Source organism: Lathamus discolor, chromosome 10 (assembly GCF_037157495.1).
Source record: "Lathamus discolor isolate bLatDis1 chromosome 10, bLatDis1.hap1, whole genome shotgun sequence".
Lineage (NCBI taxonomy): Eukaryota > Metazoa > Chordata > Aves > Psittaciformes > Psittacidae > Lathamus > Lathamus discolor.
Window position 1 is genome coordinate 15,666,836 of NC_088893.1, and position 20,622 is coordinate 15,687,457.

Here is a 20,622-nt window from a genome sequence, read left to right on the forward strand (position 1 = left end):
TTTACCTTGGATGAGGATGGGGGGGGGGCGGGAGGGCCTCCGAGGGCTAAGCCCAGGGAGACAATTTTGTTGTGTCTGGCAGCTCAGCCATGAAAACTCATTCACATGTTCACTTCCTTCCTGAAAGCCATTCCAGATGGGTTCGAGATTGAGTCCCAGCCCTCGGAAGAGCCCATAGAGGGGCAGGACCTACAGCTGAGCTGCAATGCAGACAACTACACCTATGAGAACCTGCAGTGGTATCGGCTGAACCTCTCCAAGCTCCACGACGAGGAGGGCAACCCGCTCGTGCTGGACTGCAAGAACGTCCACCACTATGCCACCAAAATGCAGGGGGAGCTGCGCTTCCAGCCAGACTCCAACGATGCCACCTTGCTGCTCACCATCCCCAACATCTCCCTGGGCGAGGAGGGAGACTACGTGTGTGAGGTGCAGAACAGGAAGACCCGGGAGAAGCACTGCCACAAGAAATACATCTCTGTGCAGGGTGAGGGTCCACAGGGCAGGCGGGAGTGACAGAGGAGAGTTGATGCTCTTGCTGCCATCAGCTTCCCAGCCCGTCCCCAGGGGAAGCCACGCAAGCAAGTTAAACTCAAGGTGGCAAAGGCAGGGCACCTGGGTTCTCAAGACACCCTTCAGCAGGGGTCAGAGACCCAAAGACCCCCAGGAACACAGATATTCTTTTGATCAATCAGTTTCCCGTTTTCCCCTCCTCCTCTTTGTGCTGCTCCTCCAGCCCTGGAGATCCCCCGCCTCAAGCAGAACCTGACAGACATTTGGGTGAACATCAGTGACTCCATAGAGATGCGCTGTAAGGTGGACGGCAACCATGTTCCTGAAATCAGCTGGTACAAAGACGAGAAACTGGTAGAAGAAGTGTCAGGTACAGTGGGCTGGGGGTGAATCAAAGGCAGAAAGTCATGCCTCGTGGCTTTAGAGCTGAATGCTGCTGGCTTCTGGGTGGTGGTGTGCCCAGGCAAAGGCACCCATTCACTGAATTGGCTGAACTCTGGTTATAATCATGTTCTATCCAGTTTGATGCAGTCTTACTGGCCAAGTCTATGCCCTAGGGCTTGGCTCAGCACTGTCTGCATGTGCATGTTCAGCTGGAGAGTAGAGAGAGAAAAATTATTCATCTCACTCTCAGCCCAACGGCTGGAATCATTGCTCACAAAGGGACCAACCCAGAGATCCCATGGAAGAAACATGGGAAGGATCCAGGCACAATGCAGAGGGAAAGGAACAGGTCCTGAAGCTGAAGCAGAGTTTGGCACACCAGCTGAATTGCCTGGGCACCAACCCCATCCAGCATTGTCTGCAGGGGTTTTGACCCCTCCGTACACTGGCCGGGAAAGGCCCCTCCAGGGTATTTCTGGAGCCATCAGGCCACAGAAGAGAGCCCCTACCAGCTGGTGTAATTTCATTCTCCCATCTAAAATGAACCAGCCAAAAAACTAGAAGCCGTATTCTGAGCCTGAATGAGTCCAGTATACTAATTCCCCCTTCCTGCGAGTGACCATCACAACCCTCTTTGTCTTACAGGGATTGATCTGGCAGACTTCAACCAGAGGCTGAGCATTCAGAGGGTGAGGGAGGAGGATGCTGGGCTCTACCTGTGCAGTGTCTGCAACGCTAAGGGCTGTGTGAACTCCTCGGCCAGTGTCTCTGTGGAAGGTACCAGCAGCCACGACACCCCTGGGGATGAAGGGGTAGGAGTGTGGCCAAGGTCCCACACCTCTTCCCTGTGACACCAGGGAGGCAGCGAAAGTCCCTAGGCCTTGCTGATGGCATGGTGCTATTACAGGAGGATCTGTAGTCCAGAGCATGTTTAGCTCAGGCAAACACACCTCCCCACATCCTGAAGCAAGCCACAAGCGATAACTGAGCTGGGGCACAGAATGGGAATCTCTGAAGCTACAATTTCCCTCCCATCCCACAGGCTCTGATGACAGGACCAATGTGGAGATTGTCATCCTGATTGGGACTGGTGTAATCGCTGTTTTCTTCTGGATCCTCCTTATCCTCATCTTCTGTAACATCAAAAGAGTACGTGACTGTCCCAGGGCAGGGGAGGTGGCATAGTGGGGTATCGGGAAACACCGCTGCTGTGATGTGGGGCTGTATGACAGCATCCACTAAAAGGAGGTCATTGAGTGATGCATCAAGCGCTCTCACTGCCAAGAACAAGGGTTGTGGCAATGGAGGTGACAGGGAATGGCCTTTGCCAGGGGGAAGTAGGTCAAGTCAAGAAAGGAAATAAATTCCCTCTGGGAGTCAGCACTCAATGCCAGGGGAGCATCTTCCTCACCCTTTATGTTGGCTGATTCCTGCAGCCAGCCCATGCAGACATCAAGACGGGCTACCTCTCTATCATCATGGACCCCGGTGAGGTGCCCTTGGAAGAGCAGTGCGAGTACCTGCCCTATGATTCCAGCAAGTGGGAGTTCCCGCGGGACCGCCTGCGCCTGGGTGAGCCAGACCCCCTCCTTGCCACTGCGTGCTGCAGCCAGGGATTCCGGGGCTGCTCTGCTGCAAGGTGCCACACTTACCCTTCCCACACGCTCTGCTCCGGGGCAACAAACAGCCCTTCACTTCTGCAGGGCCGTTTCCTTCCTCTGCTTTGTCCATGCCAGCTCTGTCTCAGCTCCTCCCATCATCCCTTCTCTTATTCTCACCGACAGAGCAAGCAGCCATCTGGGAAGGGCACATGTTCCACTCCTTCCTTTTCCTTTGTCATGTTTTATTTCTTCCCATGGTTTCCTGTTAGGATTTTGGGGGTTTCTTTCATTCCATTCTGCCTGTACTGCACCTGCCTTCCTTCACACCGCCTCTCTCCTTACCTATAGGTAAAGTCCTGGGTCATGGTGCCTTTGGGAAGGTGGTGGAAGCATCAGCATTTGGGATCAACAAAAGTAACAGCTGTGAGACCGTCGCAGTCAAAATGCTGAAAGGTACATGGACAGTGAAGCAGGATGTACAGTCAGTGTAGACAGCAAAGAATGAGACATCTGCTAGGGAATGTCCACCCGGTGAATGCCTGTCTTCTGCATAAGGCATTTGTTAAGGCCCTGGAAAATGTCTTATCTCCCACAGACACTCCTGGGTGCTTCTGCTTGAGCCAGCCCTGACCTAGGGGATAGGAGCTGGAGCCAGCCTCCTAGTTTATGGCTTCTTGGCCTCAATACACTTGATCCTTTTGGCCTCCCCTCATGGATGTTTTAGCCTCATTCAGCTGCACTGGGAGGCAAGTGGCAGAAAGACAGCAGGGACTTGGGGAACTCAGATGTCAAGGAAATTTAGCTGTTTATGAAGGCAAAGAATTAAATGTGTCTCAAAGGACAAACAAGAATCCAGAGCTCCTGTTCGGCAGGTCACTAAAGAAAGTATTGCTCCCAGTTACCTTCTTCCAAATGTGCCTGTATGTTATGTTTATGGATCAGGTTCAGAGCTGGGTAAGGAAGGAGGCGGCAGCTCTTAACCTGCTCTGAGGGCTGAGCTGGCTTTGCACCCAAAGCCTGGTCAATCCAAGGTGGGATTTCAAGCTTTCATAGCCACACTTTCAAACAGGCATCTGAAACATTTTCATATGGCACCCAATGAAATACCTAGGCAGTCTCTGGCCAGCAGAGGCCTGTGCGTGGAAACCAAATCCTGGCCCATCTCAGCAGTACTTACCACTGCAAGTGTACGGATGACCTGCACAGCAATTGCAGAGGGAAGACTGGCTTTAGTCTTTTGAGGCATGACTCTCACCTGACCCATTAGCTGCAGCTCAAGAGCATGCTTCTGTCTCTCAGACTAAATGTACAAACTCTCAAGTAAGGCAAAATGCCTTATTCCCTACATAGGGAAGCTGAGAAGCATGAAAAGGCACAGAAAATCAGAGAACACACCCTAAGGGTAACACAGAGGATCAAGATTTGATGTGAATTGGGCACTCAGAGAGAAGATGAAGTACGGAGGGCTGGCAAGGTCACAGCACTGTGTTTGCTGCTGGACAGGAATCATAAAAAGATATTCTAGGTTTGAGCTGAGAGAGCTCCTATCTCCAGTCATGATCAAGAGACTTGGATGCCTTTTGTTTCTAATTTTCCTTCAATATGTTTTATGGCTCGTTATCTCTGTGTGGAGGCCAAAAGGGAAGAGATTCAAACATGTGCATCTGTATGTAAGCCTCAAGTGATCTTTTTCCCTGCAAAATTATTACAGGGAAAAATGTATCGGGAACAAGTTGTGTTGTCTTTTGCTCTGGGTCCCTGCCCCGGCTGGCAGCACTCTACATGGTATAGCAGGGATCCTGGAATCTCCAGACAAGGCTCTGACATTTCATATGGAACACACGCAATAACAACATGTACTTAGGCTTCTGGGTCACAGCCTCCTCAGCAAGACTCCCATTAACACTGTGCTAAGAGAAGGGTGGTGAGGGGGAGTGAAGAGCTGTAAGGAGGCATCATGGCAAGGTCTGTGTGTTTCCAGAGGGAGCTACTGCAAGCGAGCACAAAGCACTGATGTCGGAGCTGAAGATTCTCATTCACATTGGGAATCACCTCAACGTCGTGAATTTGCTGGGTGCCTGTACCAAACCCAATGGTAAATATCCCAGGGCAACAGGCTCTGCCTGCTCCCAGAGATCAGTGTTTGTCCCCTGTGTCCTTTCTGCTGGCTGCATGTGTGACCACAGGAACACATGGGGATGCTATTGGTGTGTCTGTGTGCACTTGGGGCAGGTGCCACAGCTCAGCAGGGCTGCACATAACATGATTTGGGGCAAACTCTGACCAGCCTAAGCCCTTATCTCCTCTCCTGTCTTGGGTGCCCTCTTGCCAGGTCCACTCATGGTTATTGTTGAGTTCTGCAAGTACGGAAACCTCTCCAACTACCTGCGGACCAAGCGAGAAGGATTCAGTCCTTACAGGGTAAGTGGCTTCCTTTGCCCCTAGGGACCTGTCCCATGGGTGTGGAAGGAAGATGTATAGCCTGAAACATGATCTGACACTGGCACAAAGACACCCTCTGTCTAGTACCAGATCAGGTTTACACAGTGATCTTGGTTCATGTGCACATCAGGGAAGCAATTTCTTTCTGCAATGGTAGATAAGTGCTTCCAAGATGGAATTACAGTCTAAGAACAGGAATAGACTGTGCCGCTCATGGGTGCAGGGGTTACAGTGTGGGTTTCCTGCTGAGGTTTCTGGTTTTGTCTCCTTGCCAGGAGAAGTCTCCCAGGCTGCGTATTCAGGTCCAGTCCATCGTGGAGGCAGTGAGAGCAGACAGGAGGAGTCGGTCTGGGACTAGCGACAGCACTATCTTCAACCGCTTTCTGCTGCACAAGAGTCCGACAGCACAGCCGATCCAGGAAGGTAACACTCCAGCCTTGACAGCAGCTCCTCACTGGGCCCACCAAAACAATGCCAGACTTGGATAGCTTGGGGAACGGGTAGGGCATGACAGCAGGGAGCTCGGGTCAGGCCTTGGAGTTGATCACTGTTGCATGGAAAATCCCTGAACAGGGATAATGCAGTCATGTGTTGTCTCTTGCAATAGACTCAAAAGCCCAGAAAGCAGGATTAAATTCCTTTGGATTTTTTTAGCCTAAAGAAAGGAGAATTGAGGGGGATCTCAGTGGGTCTTCCCTAGGACAGGAATGATGAGCTGACCCTCAAAGTCCTTTCCAGCCCTGTTTCCCACAGCTCTGCCTGACTTGACATGTGCTTGAGGCTGGACTCATTCTCCTCATGCTTAAGCAAGCTCTTGCCATGTGCTATCGAAGCAGAAAATCCACTGGTTCCTCTGGTTAGCACTGAGGACTAGTTGTGTCTCACCAAGAGGCTGGTTGCATCCCACAGGCCTGGAGAGGGGCAAGGAGAACAAGAGACCACTCACTGTCTAATCATTTTCTTGTACTCCTGGACAGTGGATGACTTGTGGCAAAGTCCCTTGACAATGGAAGACCTGATCTGCTACAGCTTCCAGGTGGCACGTGGCATGGAGTTCCTGGCATCCCGAAAGGTGAGTTCACCTTTGCCTTCGCTCCCCTCTTCTTTTGTGCGTGCCTAACCAGACAAGACCTGCCTACAGCCACTTTACAGGTGACAGAGAGATTCAGTGATCTGCCTCACACTTCTCAGGAAGTCTGAGGTAGCCCTGTGTACACAAAGGTAGGAAATAAGTCCCCTGGCATCTCATCCTCTCCTCAACCATCTCCTTCTGAAATTTTTGTCTTTAACTCCTTCCCATTTCCACTATTCTCCCATTACAGCTCAGGTCTGGGAGGGCACGGAGATGCTCTGTACTTTCTGATGGTGGTTCTCGTTTGTCTGATTTGCCCCTTTCCTCTTTGTGTGCCCTCAGTGCATTCACAGAGACCTGGCTGCTCGCAATATCCTGCTGTCAGAGAACAATGTGGTGAAGATCTGTGACTTTGGCCTGGCCCGGGACATCTACAAGGACCCAGACTATGTCAGGAAAGGCAGTGTGAGTGCCATCTTCTCAAACCCTATACAGATTAGGTCCCCTTTAGCTATTCATAAACTACTCTGGGGATGGAATAAACTGAGGAAAAGGGAAGAGTGGAACCACTTGTGTGGCTGAGACCAGGAACCACTGGCCCAGTGATGTATATGCTCTTCTCCTCCTCTGCCAGCAGACCTCTGTCACCTTCCTCCTGCCCCTCACTCTGTCATTAACTTACTCTTCTTTCTTTATACTCTTTCCTCCCTCTTTCAGTGTCTTCATCCCTCCCTCTGGCCTAACCAAAACTCCATTCCTCCACAGAGAGAGGAGCAGAGCTATCTGGTTTCCTTTCATCCCATTCCTACAAGAAGGGCTGTGCTGGGACACGTCCCTGAGTGAACACTTGTGCCTTTGCCTCTCCTTTCTGTAGGCCCGTCTCCCACTGAAGTGGATGGCTCCAGAGAGCATCTTTGACAAGGTCTACACTACCCAGAGTGACGTCTGGTCCTTTGGGGTTCTCCTCTGGGAAATCTTCTCTCTAGGTGAGTGCTGATGAGGGTTACATGATACTGAGGGAGATGTCTCTTCCCACATAGCAGTTTGGTGGGTGAGTCTGTGCAGGAGGCCCTGACACTCTGAAGAATGTCTAAGGGATGTGATGGGAAGAGACATCTATGTAGGCAAAAAAAAATGTGACCAGAGTGAAGGGGAGAGGGGCATGCAGAGGTGGCCTCCAGCTCACTGAGGCAGAGGAGTCTGTCTCAGGCAGCACTAAGGACTTGGGCTGTGTATGAGAAGTGGCCACATCTCCCAGTGTTTTGGGAGGAAGGGCAGTCTCAGAAGAACTGGTTTCTGATGGCACATTTCACATTCCCACCCCTCTTCAAACCTCCTTTAGGGGCATCTCCATACCCTGGAGTCCAGATCAACGAGGAGTTCTGCCAGAGACTCAAAGACGGTACCAGGATGCGAGCTCCAGAGTACGCCACAGCAGAAATGTGAGTCAGAAATCTCCCAGATCCCAACACAGGGCAGGACAGGCTCCTCTGTGGGATGCAAAGACCTTTCAGCCAAGGTGGGGGATAAGCCAACACATCCTTCACTCTAGGCAGCTGCCTGGAGGACAGGCCAGATGGGTTCGAATCAGAGCTACCTAGAGTGTCCAGAGTGGGGTAGGAAGTGGCATAAACTTAACATCTCTTCTTGGCAGATACCGTATAATGCTGAGCTGCTGGCATGGTGATCCCAAGGAGAGACCAACGTTCTCCGACCTGGTGGAGATACTGGGGAACCTTCTTCAGGAAAATGTCCAGCAGGTGAAAACCTCTCAGTGTCCCTGCTCAGCTCCAGACAGCTCTTTCTTCTCCTACCACTAGCTCTCTTGCTGTGCCCTCCTCTGACTCCCTTGCCAATGCAATACTTCTGCATAGGCCAAATGACAACACAGGGTTTCCTGGATCAGAGAGATCTGTTTCCCAGAGCTGCTGGAGAGCTCATTTCTGTTGTAGCCTTCTAGCTGCATCCTAATATAGCTCCACTCTGTTCAGGGTGGGTGCCCTCTCAGTCATCATTCCAGCATTTCCATCCCAATCCCTAGATGATTATCTGAAATTTTTCAGCTGACTCAAGGCCCTGGCACTCCTGCCTCCCACACGCCTGCATAATGAAAACCAGGACTTCATCGGGAGTTCTGAAACTCCATCCTTGGATCTAAATGTCAGGGCCATGTGACCCAAACAACTGTTCCATTACAGCAGTCAGATACACAGATTTCTTTGAAACTATTATTAATCACTGCTATGCAGTAACTCACCAGGACTTTTAACTGCGATGAGCGCGCAGCTCTGGTTTTAACTTCTTGATGCTCCATTTCAGATGATAGCTAAATGCTTAAATATGAGTACTGGCTCATCCTTACACCCCTGATTTTAACCTTTCAGCACTGGATCCGAGAACAGGCATGACTAAGCTGCAATGATGTGCCCAAGGGAGCACAGTGCTCTGACTGTGTAGGTTGGAGAACTGTGAGTGCCGCAGGACTGGGTTGTTTTCCGGCTCACACACAGCTCCACACACCTGCAACATTTGCAGCTACTTAGTACAGAGGGCATAGAAATCCCCAGCCAGACAGTTTGTTCCAGGGAAAAAAAGAAGACATAAACCAGAATCTTTCTCCCCAGCTCTGACAGCTTCTTCTTGTAGAGCCCTTTCCTGTGGGACAGCCTTCCCCTCCTTGTAAGGCCACTCACTGTTCTTCCTACCAGGAAGGAAAGGATTACATCCCGCTGAATGACTCTCACAGCTCAGAAGATGATGGTTTCTCCCAGGTGCCCTCCTCTGTCCAGCAAAACTCAGATGAAGAGGATTTTGACATGAGGATACGCTGTCACAGCCTAGCAGCAAGGTGAATCCCCGCTGGAAAGGGCAGAGAATGCTCAGCAGGCAGCCAACAGCCTGAGCCTGAGGAGGCATATGGGGAGAACCCAGTAGCAAAATGTTGGGAAACCCCCAGGGGATCAGGTGCAATCCGTAGCATCTTGTTTATAAAACCAAAATCACTTTCCTTTCCTGATGAGAAAGAGCCCTTGATGTGTAAGCCTATGACATTCCTTCTCTTGCCTCCAGCTACACTGCCAGAGCATCAGGTCCCACTAAAGGTGTCATGGCTCATCAGGTAGCTGAGGAAAGAAAGTGTCAGCTGGGACTCTGCCCTTCTGCTAATGCAAGAGCTTCATCCTATCTATTTCTAACTAACCCAAACAATTAGACCTAGGCTTCTCATCCCTGGAAAGCTGTGATAGTGAGATGGCTGGGATATATTTGACATTATTCTGCTTATCCAAAGTGGAGAGATAATCTGGGTGCTCCCATCTGAAGTAGTATGGCCTTGAGAGGCCTAAGGTGACCCCATTCCTCTCCCAAAATCCACCATTTGGGTCACCCGCCTCCCTGCATACTTTGGTTGCACCAAGGGGAGGTTGTTTTAGGTCCTGTTTATTCAGGACATGGACTCTGTTGGTTTTATTGAGTACAGTCTGCTTCTGTCAGCAGATACTACAACTGTGTCTCATTCCCTGGTTGTCTGACGGGAGGAAATCAGATCAGGTGTCCATCCAGGATAAAGACATTTGAAGAGTTTCCCATGACACATACAATGTACAAGGCACACCCGGTGAGTAGCATCTGAGTGGAGTGGAGCAGGGGGCAACGAAACGATCATCTGTTTCCTGACACCTTTGTTGTTAGGATCGTGGAAGGAAGATCACTCCTATCTAATGTCAGTCTGTCTGTGTCATTCCTGTTCAGTCCATCCAGTCCTATGCCCATTCATTTCTCCACCTGGCACATAGGGGCTTCTCTGCAGCACAGCTCACACTGCCTGAATGTGAAATAGGGAGGTTAGGTCTGCAAGCAAGGGGACTGTAAAGGACCTCAGAGAAGAGCCTGCTCTTCCCCCTTCTCAAATCTGTGAACACGGCCTGGATAAGCATACTGAAATCCAGCCAGGACTAGGTAAATCCAAAGTCCTTGTACTCCTGTATCTTGACCCACACAACAGTGTGCAGTAGGGGCCCTCCTGGCCTCTCTGAACTGGGCTGGTACTTAGGATCTCCTCTAGTGAACTTAAGTCATCCCTTAAGTCTCAGAGGGAAATCTCTCCTCTCACAGATTTGATGGTAATACATTTATCAGACAGAGAATTCTCTTTTTTTCCCCAAAAAGTGGCACAGAACTGCACACAGTATGTGCTGTTTTTAAGAAGGCACCTAACAAAATCACTTCCAGCAAGGCCATGGAGCATGCTGGTGAAGTGCCCCTACTCTTTTTTCCCTGTCATAGACACACATGGTCTCATCTCCTGAATGATTCCTCCTCCCTTCCCACTCTGATCAGTCGACAGGGATGTTACTGATAACTCCTGTTGCTTCCTTCCAGGACAATCAGACAGACAGTGGGATGGTTCTGGCATCTGAGGAATTTGAGAGGATAGAAAACCGACACAGAAAAGAAGGTGGATTCAGGTACTCAAGTCTAGCCACTCAGCCCTCCCTGCTGCCAAATGCAGTGAGACCAGGAGGCAGCTCCTGGTGTCTCCCCATAGGATATATACCTCTTGGAGCTTGCAGGAGCAGCAGGGCTCTGGGCCATGAGCCAGATAAGTCCATGCACATTAACAAGAGGCAAAATGCATGAAGAACAGACCTGCCTGCTGCTTCCTAGGGTTTAAAAATATAAACTGTGCCCATTCAGTGACAATGTGTTTGTTAGGATCATGAGGCACAGCGGAGTGACGGGGTTGATAAGACTCTTAATGCTCATTGACAATTTCTGCTGAAATGTGTCAGGTGGGATAGATGGAAACCATGTGGCTGTCACCTTCTCCTCCCTCCCACAGCCCTGACCCATGTCAGCCCCATTGTGGCATGGCAGGGATGGTGCAGGCCTTAGGAATTCCCACAGGCCAGTACTGAGCCTGGCAGGCTGAGCTGACACACTAAGGATGCTATGGACGATTATGTCCTGCCCCAGACTTGAATGGAAACTGGGCAAGAACCTGACCAGCTCATCTCTGCTTGGTGGCAAGGCAGGCTGGGACCTTGTCTCCATGACAGTGTGTTGAGTGAGCCATGTCAGCCCATGTGTAGACAAGACTAGTCCCAAGCCTCTTCCTCACCTCCTCTGCTCCTAACATCAAATCATACTGGTCTTTGTCTTTTCCCTTAGCCGTAGCCCTGTGACCTCTCTGCTGTTTTACTGGACTGTCTCCTGCTTCTTGTCCTTGTCCTCCTTTCCCTAAGGCACGTTCCTTTGTATCCTACACAATGGGCTACCTGGCATCCCGTCTTCTTGAAAACACTGCCCTTAAAACTGTCCTTGAGTGTGTCTTTGCCCTCGCTCTTGTGACTTCGTGCCAGTCACCTGGTATTGGCAAGCACTGAGATGGGGTCGCTGATTTCCTCCCACAGTTTCTTCATCATCTTCCTTCGTTTCCTTTCCCCCACCCTGGCTGTTGGTCTGTATTAGTCTCTGTTAACTCCTGCCAGGTCTAGGAGCAATTGTGGCTATGTCTCTTGTCTCTTCCTGCTCATTCGCATCCCAACCTTTCCCTGGGCTTCCCAAAGGTATCTAGAACAGTTGAAATAACTCTGACCCTGGGTTATGTGCAGATGTTCCACAAACCATATGGGCTGTGCCTAGGTTTAGAGCCAGACCTGGTGGTGTGCTTTGAAACAGAGGTGTTAGGTCCATTCCTGACCCTGCCTCTGCCCCGTGCATTAGCATATAATTCCTGAAGCTGGGATCTCTCTAAGCAGGATAGAGGGTTTCCAAGAGTGCTCAGATTGATCTTCTGTGTGTCTTTCCCTCCCAGCAGTAAAGGGCCCAGCCGAACTGCGGAGCTGCCAGGGGAACAGTCCGACCTGCGGGGCAGATGTCGTCCATCGTATGGGTCCCAAGTCGGAGGCCAGACTTTTTACAACAGTGAATACGGGGAGCTGTCAGAACACTCTGAGGACGGCAGCTGCACCCCGCCTGGAGAGGGGGCCAGTCCCCCCACTCTCCATGCTTCCTTCTTCTCCGAGCAGTACTAACGGCATCAGGCCCTGGAGGCACTTGCCGAGGCATCCCCTTTCACCCTCCAGGCATGTCACCAGAGTCACTCAGAGTTTCTCCTTCAACCTATGCCCAACCCCAGCAGGGAGCCTACCCGAAATGGATGGAGAACCGCAGCGCGATGGCCCACACAGCACCACCAGCTGCAGCTTCCCCATGCCGGGACTGAAGAGAGCACCTCACCGATTCCTTGTGTTTCTTTTCTTCCTGTGGCTCAGACAGATGCATTCTGCCAGCGAGTGGGTGCCTGTGTTCAGCACTACAGCACCTTCTGCCTTGCATCCTGCCTTCTCTCAGATCAGCTTCCCATTCAGAAAGCCCATTTCAGGTCAGATATAAATAGATCTGTCTTAGTCTCAAGTTTCTTCCTGGTGTGCAGCCTGAATGTTTTTCCTTGGATTGCTTCCTCCTCCTCTCCTCATGATGTCAGCTGCTGAGCTGTGGAGCAGAATCAAAGGGAAGAAATCCCTAGTGGTATTTGCAGCAAGAGCAGGACATTTTAAAGAGGTGTATGGAGAGATCCCGAGGAATCTTTGTAAATGTTCATGCACACTGTTCATTCTGAGCAGATGCCAGCCTCTTCATCTCCTCTGCAAGCAACACCCACACCCCTCTCATCTCTGCTGGGAGGAAACTTGTCAATCTGCCTTATCACCAGGATTATTTTAGCCATCTTAACACAGCTAGTGCTGAGTAGTCATCAGATGATGGCTAGAGTCCTCCCTGTGAGATAAATAGCAAACCTTTTTGCAGGCCCTATGCAAAACAGGGTTTTATGTGATCTGTGCTGGGAGCAGGTTACTCACAGGTCTGCTGTCTCACCTTCCCCTTCTAGAGCACTGCTGAGATCATTTGTTGCTCCAGTGAGAACTTAAAGCAAAGCTGTGTTAATTTCAGTTGGTTTCTAAACATACAGTGAAAATAGGCTGCTTGCTGGGAGGAAAAGGATCAAAGTGGTAGGGAGTGAAATGTTTATTTCCAAATTGCTGCGAGGGCTTTGGAAACAATGGAAGGAACAGAGTTCCAGCAATGAGGTGCTCTGGGTTTCATTCCCTGGCATGCTGGCATCACTGAGCACATGGAGGGCAGCACCTGGCCAGGGCTCAAGCCCCAGTTCTCCTGGATGGACAGTTCCGGACCATGACCTCTTCTGTCACCGTGATTCCCTGGCTCTAAGAAGGCACTCTGCCCAACAGGCTCCTCTCCAGTTTCTGTTGCCAGCACAGTGTACCTGTCTCTGGAGGATCGAGGAACATTTATTTGCTGAGGAAACATCTCATCACTTGGGCCTTTTGTTTCTAAAAGATACCACGTGAATTCAGAGCCCTGGGGAACCTCTGCAGCCCCTCTCTACAGATTTCTGTGCTGCTGCCTCACCACTTCACACCTACTTCTTTCCATCCTGCTCACAATCAGAGAGCTCAGCCACAGAGCATGGTTACATCAATGCCAGAGGAGTCAGGGTGAACAAGATCATTAGAACAGCTTGTCATCATCTCTTCTCCCACATGCCTGTGGCTGGCACAACTCTTTGCTCCAGGGCATCTCAGCACTGGGGGGTGTTTCTGCTTGAGGGCCACACCTCTGTGCAGAGAGCCAAGGGTTTGGTCTGGACTTTGAAAACTGCGTTTCCTGTTAGATGTATTGCTTTCCCAAACTGTTATTTCTTTTCCAGCCGAGGGTTTTATGCGTTTCCTGACATGAGCCTGTGAGACCTTACGGATGATGTTCCCAAGTCTTAATTATAGTTCTCCACACAAGTGTAATGGGGAGATTTATTTAGCACATGGGAAAAGCATGCCTGTCATTCAGATTCTTCAAGCCTGTGCTTAGCGCGCTCGATGTTCTCCTCCCTTTTTGTGTCAGCAGAATGACATGGCTGCGATTTCCATGGCAAAAAAACAAGAGGCACAAAACCAACCAAAACTTGAGCCAAACTGGCTCTGGATGTGGAATTGGAAAATGCATGTGACAAAGAATTCCCTGACTTCTACTGATGTTCTCTGAAGTTGCCAGGAATTTAAGCATCTTTAAGTAATTGTTAGGACTCGGTAAGAATCATCTGGCAGGAGATGCTGGAGAGCCAGGCCAAGGAAGTAGGACAGCCCACAGGGTATAGGCCAGACCAAATTCTCCTGCCCTCACCTTGCCCTGGTTTTTGAACTGGTGGTTCCCTTGACAGGAGGAAGGCTGCAAGTGCCCTGTGCTGCTGGGGGTCTCAATGGGTGGAAGGTGACAGGCAGCTGAGCTAAATTCAGGCTGCTTGCTCAGTGATGTGTATCCATAGGATCCAGGCTCTCTTGTTCCCAGTGCTTCACACACAGTTCTCTGCCTGGAAACACAGCCCCAGCTGAGAGAGGGCCCAAGAAAGAGGCCTATAAATAAAATAATAGTTAAAAAACAGAACACCAAAGTAGCTTCAAGTCCTTGTCCATATGTGAGGGATTGAAATGTGTTAGCAAAGCCCGACACTTGCAGGGCACTGACATGACTCCTCATCAAGAAGGGGACAAAGGTATCTCAGCACTCCCAACGAGCCAGGACAGCTGCACTTTGTCTCTAGGTTCAGCTGTACATTTCTCACAAGCATCCTTGTGCAGAAGGGTTACTTCATTAGAGCCATTGTTAACGATCCCCTGCTTCTCTCTAGGGAAAGCACAGGTGTCACATCTGATTTTTGAACATTCAAATCACTTGACTCCACATAAGTTTATTTTCTCTCTTTTACACCATCTTGGGGGTGTGTGGAATCAGATCCTATTGTATCTGTATCAACAGCATCGCATGAACAATGCAGCCATGACATGAGCAAATGCTGGCTCCTCTTCAGACACTCCTGCTGATGAAGAACAATTGTAGCGTGGGATAGTGAAAAGCTGTTGAAACAATTGTACTTTCACGCTCTCTTAAAAGTATACTAAATTTAGAGTGTACAAACCTGATACCTTTCTCTACATTCTTGCATTATTTCTGGCATTATGATTTTTACAGTCTCCAGATAACTGTCAGCATGAAATGAAGCTGGTCTGGTTTGGTTTTAAGATGTGAGGCAGCAGCGCTGCCTGTTTTCCGCAGCAACAAGTAAGTATTTCGGTTTTAAAACCCAGGGTTTGATAACTGTGCCTGCTCCATTCACAGTGCACTCTGTTTTGGGCTTTTTACTGGAACTCAACATAGAAGCTAAGCTATTTATCATCATCCTCCTTTAAAATGAATGTTCCTGCTCTACACATGGTCTCATTTCTCCTTACAAAGTGTTGGTGTTGAGAAGACATTCCTCCCTCATGAAAACAAAAGAGTTGGGTCCCCTACTTGCAAATACACACTTGTGTCTCTTAAGAAAAACCTGTGTATCAAGTAACACTGCATTTATATTGCAATATTTTAACCTGGTACCTGTTGTTGCTACAGCAGCATTCAATGTTTCAGTGGGCTGCCTTCGAAGCAAGTAGGTTACAACATGGGTTATGTGTGAGTACAAAAGTGTGGTCTGTGAGTGTGCGTGAGTGTTTTGTGGGTGAGTGTGTGAGTATTTGCACGTGAGTTTTCTTACCAGTGAGCGTATGTGAGTGTTTCTAACTCACGTTGAGTCTTGTCTCTGGAAGTTCACGGTTATATATCAAACCAGTTAGAACACCGCTTTCTTTCCTCTCCTCCTATAGTACTTGTTATCCTTTGTCATTAAGAGTTTTGTTGTAATATCTAAATGTGAAAATGAATAAAGTCATAAACTGGCAGCTGCTCTCTGGTTCCTGGAGCCGGTGCCAATCCCCACACAGCACCGGGCGGCCATATAACAAGCATGTTTTAGTTTTGTTATTTTTATTCCCCTTTGCATTTCCCCGCATCCTCTAGGAAACAGCTGGCCTTTGTGGCACTTCCATGCAGGATGAAACGCGGTCTCTCCTCAGGATGAAGCGGATACGCTCTGGTTACCCTTGGTGCCAGCAGCCGCCGGCCCAGCGCCCAGCCCTTCGCCCCGCTGCCATCTCCCCCAGACCCTCCCTCAGCCGCGGGACGCCGTGGCCGCTCCTGCGCTCTTTCCCCGCCGGGAGGGACGGAGGCCGGCGGAGCCCCCGGGCCCTGCCTCGGCTCCGCACGGAACCACCCCGCCGCGGGCGGAGGCAGGCGCCGCAGCGGCCCGCAGGTGGCGCCCTCAGCCCAGCGGCGGCCGCGGGCCCCGGGGCAGAGCCCGGGCCGGAAGATGGCGGCGGTGTGAAACCTGACGGGGAAGCGAAGGGCGGGCGTGAGGCACGGGCGGCGTCCGGGCTCACCGAGCTCCACGGCCGGAGCGCGGTGGAGATGGAATCTAAATGGATTTGTGGATGTTTCTCCCACAAAATCACCAGGAGCTGGAGTGAAACCTGAGGCACGAGTCCCTCCTCACCGCTGTGGTGACTTGCGAGCACCTCAGTGCCATTCAGCTGCCAAAATATGGTCCCCTGGGGAGTGGTCGCTGGCAGAGGCATGGCTGGCCTCTACAGGGTGAGGAGACGTGGGGACATACCCTCAGCTCCAGCCTCTCCATCACCATCAATCCCTTCATCCGTCACAGGGTGAAGGCAGCCTAAAGCACCTTTGGACTCTTCCCCTGCCCATCCAGGGATATGTGTGTCTGGGAATGTGGAGATTGATGCAGTTCTGTTCATGAAATCCTCCACTTTGGTGGTACCCTGCTCATCCCCTGCCTCCCAGCCTGTCCATCAGACAGGGATGTCCCTTCCTTAGGAAGGCTCATGGCTTGGTACATGGCGCAGAGCAACCTCCCGGCTCCCACTGCGTGAGGAGGGATGGGGATGGGACCAAGCAGGCAGCCCTCACACCGGGAGTCAAGCGTGGCAGACACCTCACCCAGGCAGAAACACAGCCCACAGGAAACCGGACAGGGCTTGTGGTTAGAAACGGGAACTGGGAAGTCACTAGCTGGGTCCTTCAGCTTGTTTTGCTTCTAACATGGCCGGCAAATGTCCTCTCAATGCTTTTCAAAAGTGCTTTGAGATCCTCCTACGAAAGTCAATGCAGCAACAGCAAGGAGCCCTTCAGGCTCCTAGGACTCCCTGGCCCCTTCTGAGGACATTTCAGCATTAAAATGATGCAGAACTCTGTGCTGAAATATTAAAGTGCTGTCTGCGCTGCAGGAACAACGGCTCCGAAACACGCTCTGCACAGCTGCAGTCTCAGTGTGCTGGCCACAGCGCTTGTCCTCCATCTGGGGTGAAAGTTTGGGTGAAATGTTGAGGGGCCAAGGATAGCATGTGGCTCCTCAACCAGCATTTACCAGGAACGGCAAAATTAAATGAAAAGGCCCAAACAGGTGGAAGCAGAACATTCAGCTGCTGCTTCAGAAACATTTCCTAAGCTGTGCGGATATTTCTATAGAGCTTTCCATAAACAGCTTCTCAGAGGGTTTTAGAGCCACATGCTAAATGTGTTTAGCAGAGCCCACAGGTCCATTCCATGCCAAGATGCGGGCTTGCAAGCCTGCTGTTTTGCTTGGGAATGGCATGGGTTTCTACAAGGGCAGGACTAGACACACCACTTGCATCTCAACAAAACAGACCGTGCTTCGACGGCGTTATCTGATACACGTATGCGACCAGTGCGTCACGAATGGGTAAAGTACAAAACCTCCCAAAAGAGAACTGTTTAATAAGATGCTTCGGTTAAACATCAGGCTTATCTGAGGGCCTTACTGAGCAGCCAGGGAAATCACCAAGGAGACCATATCTCAAAAGAGCACAGCTATTTGTTCAGAAGTTTAGAAATTATCCTAGCTCACAGCCCTGCAGTACTTGTTTTCTTTGCCATTTATAATTTTCAGACACTTTGCCTTGCAAAATCCAAGGCGGCCATTACACCGTTAGATCCCAAAGAGACCAAAATCCTTAGAACTGTTAGATAAAAGGAAAAATCACCAAGTCCTGTTTTACAGTATTTCGAGGGATTAATGTTTATTAACAGTATTTGAGTGTTTGTAACGTTTCCCATTTGGTACACCAGAAGCAAGTAACTCTGCATTAGGTAGAAGTGACTGAATCCTGACACGGAGGCTGTGCAGTTCCTGCCCCAGCGGCACTTCTGTCGTTAACTGGGCAGACTGGAGGCACCCCACCTCATTGCCACACACACAGCCCTTTCCCCCCCCCATTTCACAAACGCTATTAAACCAGCCCTCGTGTCTTTTGGACGGTCAGCACTCTTGACACATCGAACTGAAAGGCGCTGAGGGCACGTATGAGTCCCTACAGCCAGCCCCACGATAAACCCGTCCCCCACGGGAGGGTCTCGGGTCTAAGGTTGGCCCGACCCATTGAAACCCCACTGCCGCCATGGCCGCGCTCCTCCGCACTGCCACACCCCGGTGACGTCATGCCCGTTAGCCCCGCCCCTCCTCTAGCCCCGCCTTCCCGGGGCGTGTCTCTCGCCCCGGCCTCGCCTCTCGCCCTCGTGGCGCTGGGCGGGGCGTGCAGCGTATGCGCAGTGCGCGGCCGCCGGGCTGCAGGTGAGGCGCGGGTCCGGTGGCGGAGCGGGAGCTGCTGCGGCAGGAGGGCCCCGGGGCGAGCGGAGCATGGAGCGGCGGGCACCAGCTGCGGCCGCGGGGCTGCGCAGCGCCGTGCGCCGCCCGCCGCACTGAGGCGGTGACGAGCTCTGAGGCGCGGCGAGCCGAGCCCCGTGGCTGTGTGAGTGCGACTGGGGCGGCAGCGGCGGCTCCTCCCGGCGAGTTCCTCGGGGCTGTGCGCCTCCTCCCCTCGCCTGGGCAGAGCCGGGCTGCCGGGGCTCCCCCGCGGGCGGCATGAGCGCGGCGCCCTGAGGGACCGGCGGAGCGGGGCTCACCCCGAGCAGCCTCCCTCAGGGGCCGCGGCCGGCGGATCGGGCTCGGCTGGGACCTGCCATGCCTGCCCTGGCTCCTCCCATGGCATGAGCCCGTGCTCTCCTCCCCTCTCCGCCTGCTTTTGGTTTTTCTCCGATCCTGGGCTGTCAGATGGGATAACGCGCACCCGGGCGTGCGGCGCTCGGCGAGTGGAGCGGTGGAGGTAACTGGTGACGGCCGTCGGCTCGCCCGGAGTTGAAGATGAGCTGGCGGTGGCCTCGCCAGCACGGGAACGGCGGCTCCTCCGTCCTGTTGCTGCTACTGCTGTGGCACTGCCGGGTCCTGCCGGCCGGCGCCGATAACGCCAGCCAGGCGTACTACACCGCCCTCATCAACGTGACGGTGCTGAGCCCCGAGCGCGGTGGCCCCACGCTGCTGAGGATCGACCGCGGCCGCTACGGACAGGATTCCCCCAAGGTGGAAGTCAAGGGCCTGCTCGTGGCTCCGGTCCCCATCAACGGAGGTAACGCTCCCTTTGCAGCCCGCGGTCGCTTGCTGTCGGGTGCCTCCTTCGCGGGGTGGTTGGCCTTTGTCTGAGCTTTGAAGACTTTCCCGGGGAGCTCTGACAAAAGAGGAGGAAAAGCTTGCCCAGACGAAAACCAAATAATTTTTAAATCCATGATTTGACAGTGCTGGCTCTGCAAATCTTAGTGTGTCTTCCGGCATGGATGCCAGCGTGCTAGCGATATTGAGCAGTGAAGGTGTTATTTCTCGGCTAATTACATAGCGATAGTTAACAGTATTTGGTTACAGCGTTGCCATGAAGCTGAGAACAGCTGCACAGCTATCTCAGTGTGATAGGTGTGCATCTGGATGGCTGCTGCAGCTGCTCGAAGCTGTGTTTTCTCAGTGTATGTTTCTTAGAAATGCTATTGAAGCATCGAGACTTGGAAGGACTAAAGCCATCAAGCTGTTACTGTCTTACCAGTCCAAAATGCGATTGTTTGTCGTACTGAATACTCTGTAGTGTTTCCAAGTAACTTTTAAGTGAAGCTGTTGTCCATCATTTTGGATTCTTTTTGACAAGCATTGTTTTTACAGAGAACGCTAATTTAAACAAGCGAGAGTATTGTCTTTTTTTTTTTTTCTGGCTAAAGTGGAACCGATTGCTTCAGTCATAATAATATGCTTTTAGTAGTATCTTATTTTTGCAAACGAAGAAGTATTTTGCAAACGCTTCTTGATGTTATCTAAACTGCCATCTTTAAGAAATGGATCACAGTGGTCCCAATCTGTCTCCTGGACAGTAAATTCTGAATAATGCATTAAGTGAAATAATATAGTCAGTTAAAACTAGACTCTAAGTGGTAAATATTAAGAGGGTTTTTTTTTAAGTAATTGATAATGCAGAGCTACTATATTATTAAAAGCTTTTGAGAAGTTACCAGATCCTAAGATCAGGAAAATACTTTGGTGCTACTTCAGAGCAAAATGCATGCTTCTAGTATGTGAGAAGCAGACTGTGCATCAGCAGATGCTTATCAGTTTCATTGAAGCTCGGTTTCATTAGCTTTGGAAAGTGTTAACAAGAATATATTAATATAGCATATCTTTGGGTGGATGGGTGAGGAAGCAGAAATCGTTGAGCAAGTCTACTGTAAATGATTTTCATTTGTATTTCAAGTCCTACTTTCCCTGTTCTCTCAGAGCCAGCTGTCATGAAATATGCTTAGTCTTTCTTT

The 20,622-nt window shown here is 51.0% G+C and overlaps 2 protein-coding genes across 4 annotated transcripts in view; both read left to right on the top strand.

The window, feature by feature from the left end:
- FLT4 (fms related receptor tyrosine kinase 4) overlaps window positions 1–14,598 on the top strand; it is a 55,330-nt gene extending 40,732 nt beyond the window's left edge. Inside the window, exons 13-30 of one of the 3 annotated variants that reach the window (XM_065690408.1) lie at window positions 128–487; window positions 737–883; window positions 1,543–1,674; window positions 1,940–2,046; window positions 2,334–2,469; window positions 2,847–2,951; window positions 4,480–4,593; window positions 4,831–4,919; window positions 5,216–5,363; window positions 5,918–6,012; window positions 6,355–6,477; window positions 6,887–6,998; window positions 7,355–7,454; window positions 7,667–7,772; window positions 8,721–8,860; window positions 9,508–9,628; window positions 10,393–10,478; window positions 11,828–14,598. In XM_065690408.1, coding sequence (XP_065546480.1) covers window positions 128–487; window positions 737–883; window positions 1,543–1,674; window positions 1,940–2,046; window positions 2,334–2,469; window positions 2,847–2,951; window positions 4,480–4,593; window positions 4,831–4,919; window positions 5,216–5,363; window positions 5,918–6,012; window positions 6,355–6,477; window positions 6,887–6,998; window positions 7,355–7,454; window positions 7,667–7,772; window positions 8,721–8,860; window positions 9,508–9,628; window positions 10,393–10,478; window positions 11,828–12,047 — 2,441 coding nt within the window. In that variant the 3' untranslated portion in view covers window positions 12,048–14,598. The remainder of the gene's footprint in view (window positions 1–127; window positions 488–736; window positions 884–1,542; window positions 1,675–1,939; window positions 2,047–2,333; window positions 2,470–2,846; window positions 2,952–4,479; window positions 4,594–4,830; window positions 4,920–5,215; window positions 5,364–5,917; window positions 6,013–6,354; window positions 6,478–6,886; window positions 6,999–7,354; window positions 7,455–7,666; window positions 7,773–8,720; window positions 8,861–9,507; window positions 9,629–10,392; window positions 10,479–11,827) is intronic. The other 2 variants (XM_065690409.1, XM_065690410.1) reach the window with 2 other exon arrangements.
- A 4,444-nt stretch (window positions 14,599–19,042) lies between these two features.
- Window positions 19,043–20,622, top strand: part of RNF130 (ring finger protein 130) — a 42,455-nt gene continuing 40,875 nt past the window's right edge. Inside the window, exon 1 of the mRNA XM_065690266.1 lies at window positions 19,043–19,403. Within this exon, the coding sequence (XP_065546338.1) occupies window positions 19,142–19,403 (262 nt within the window). The 5' untranslated portion in view covers window positions 19,043–19,141. The remainder of the gene's footprint in view (window positions 19,404–20,622) is intronic.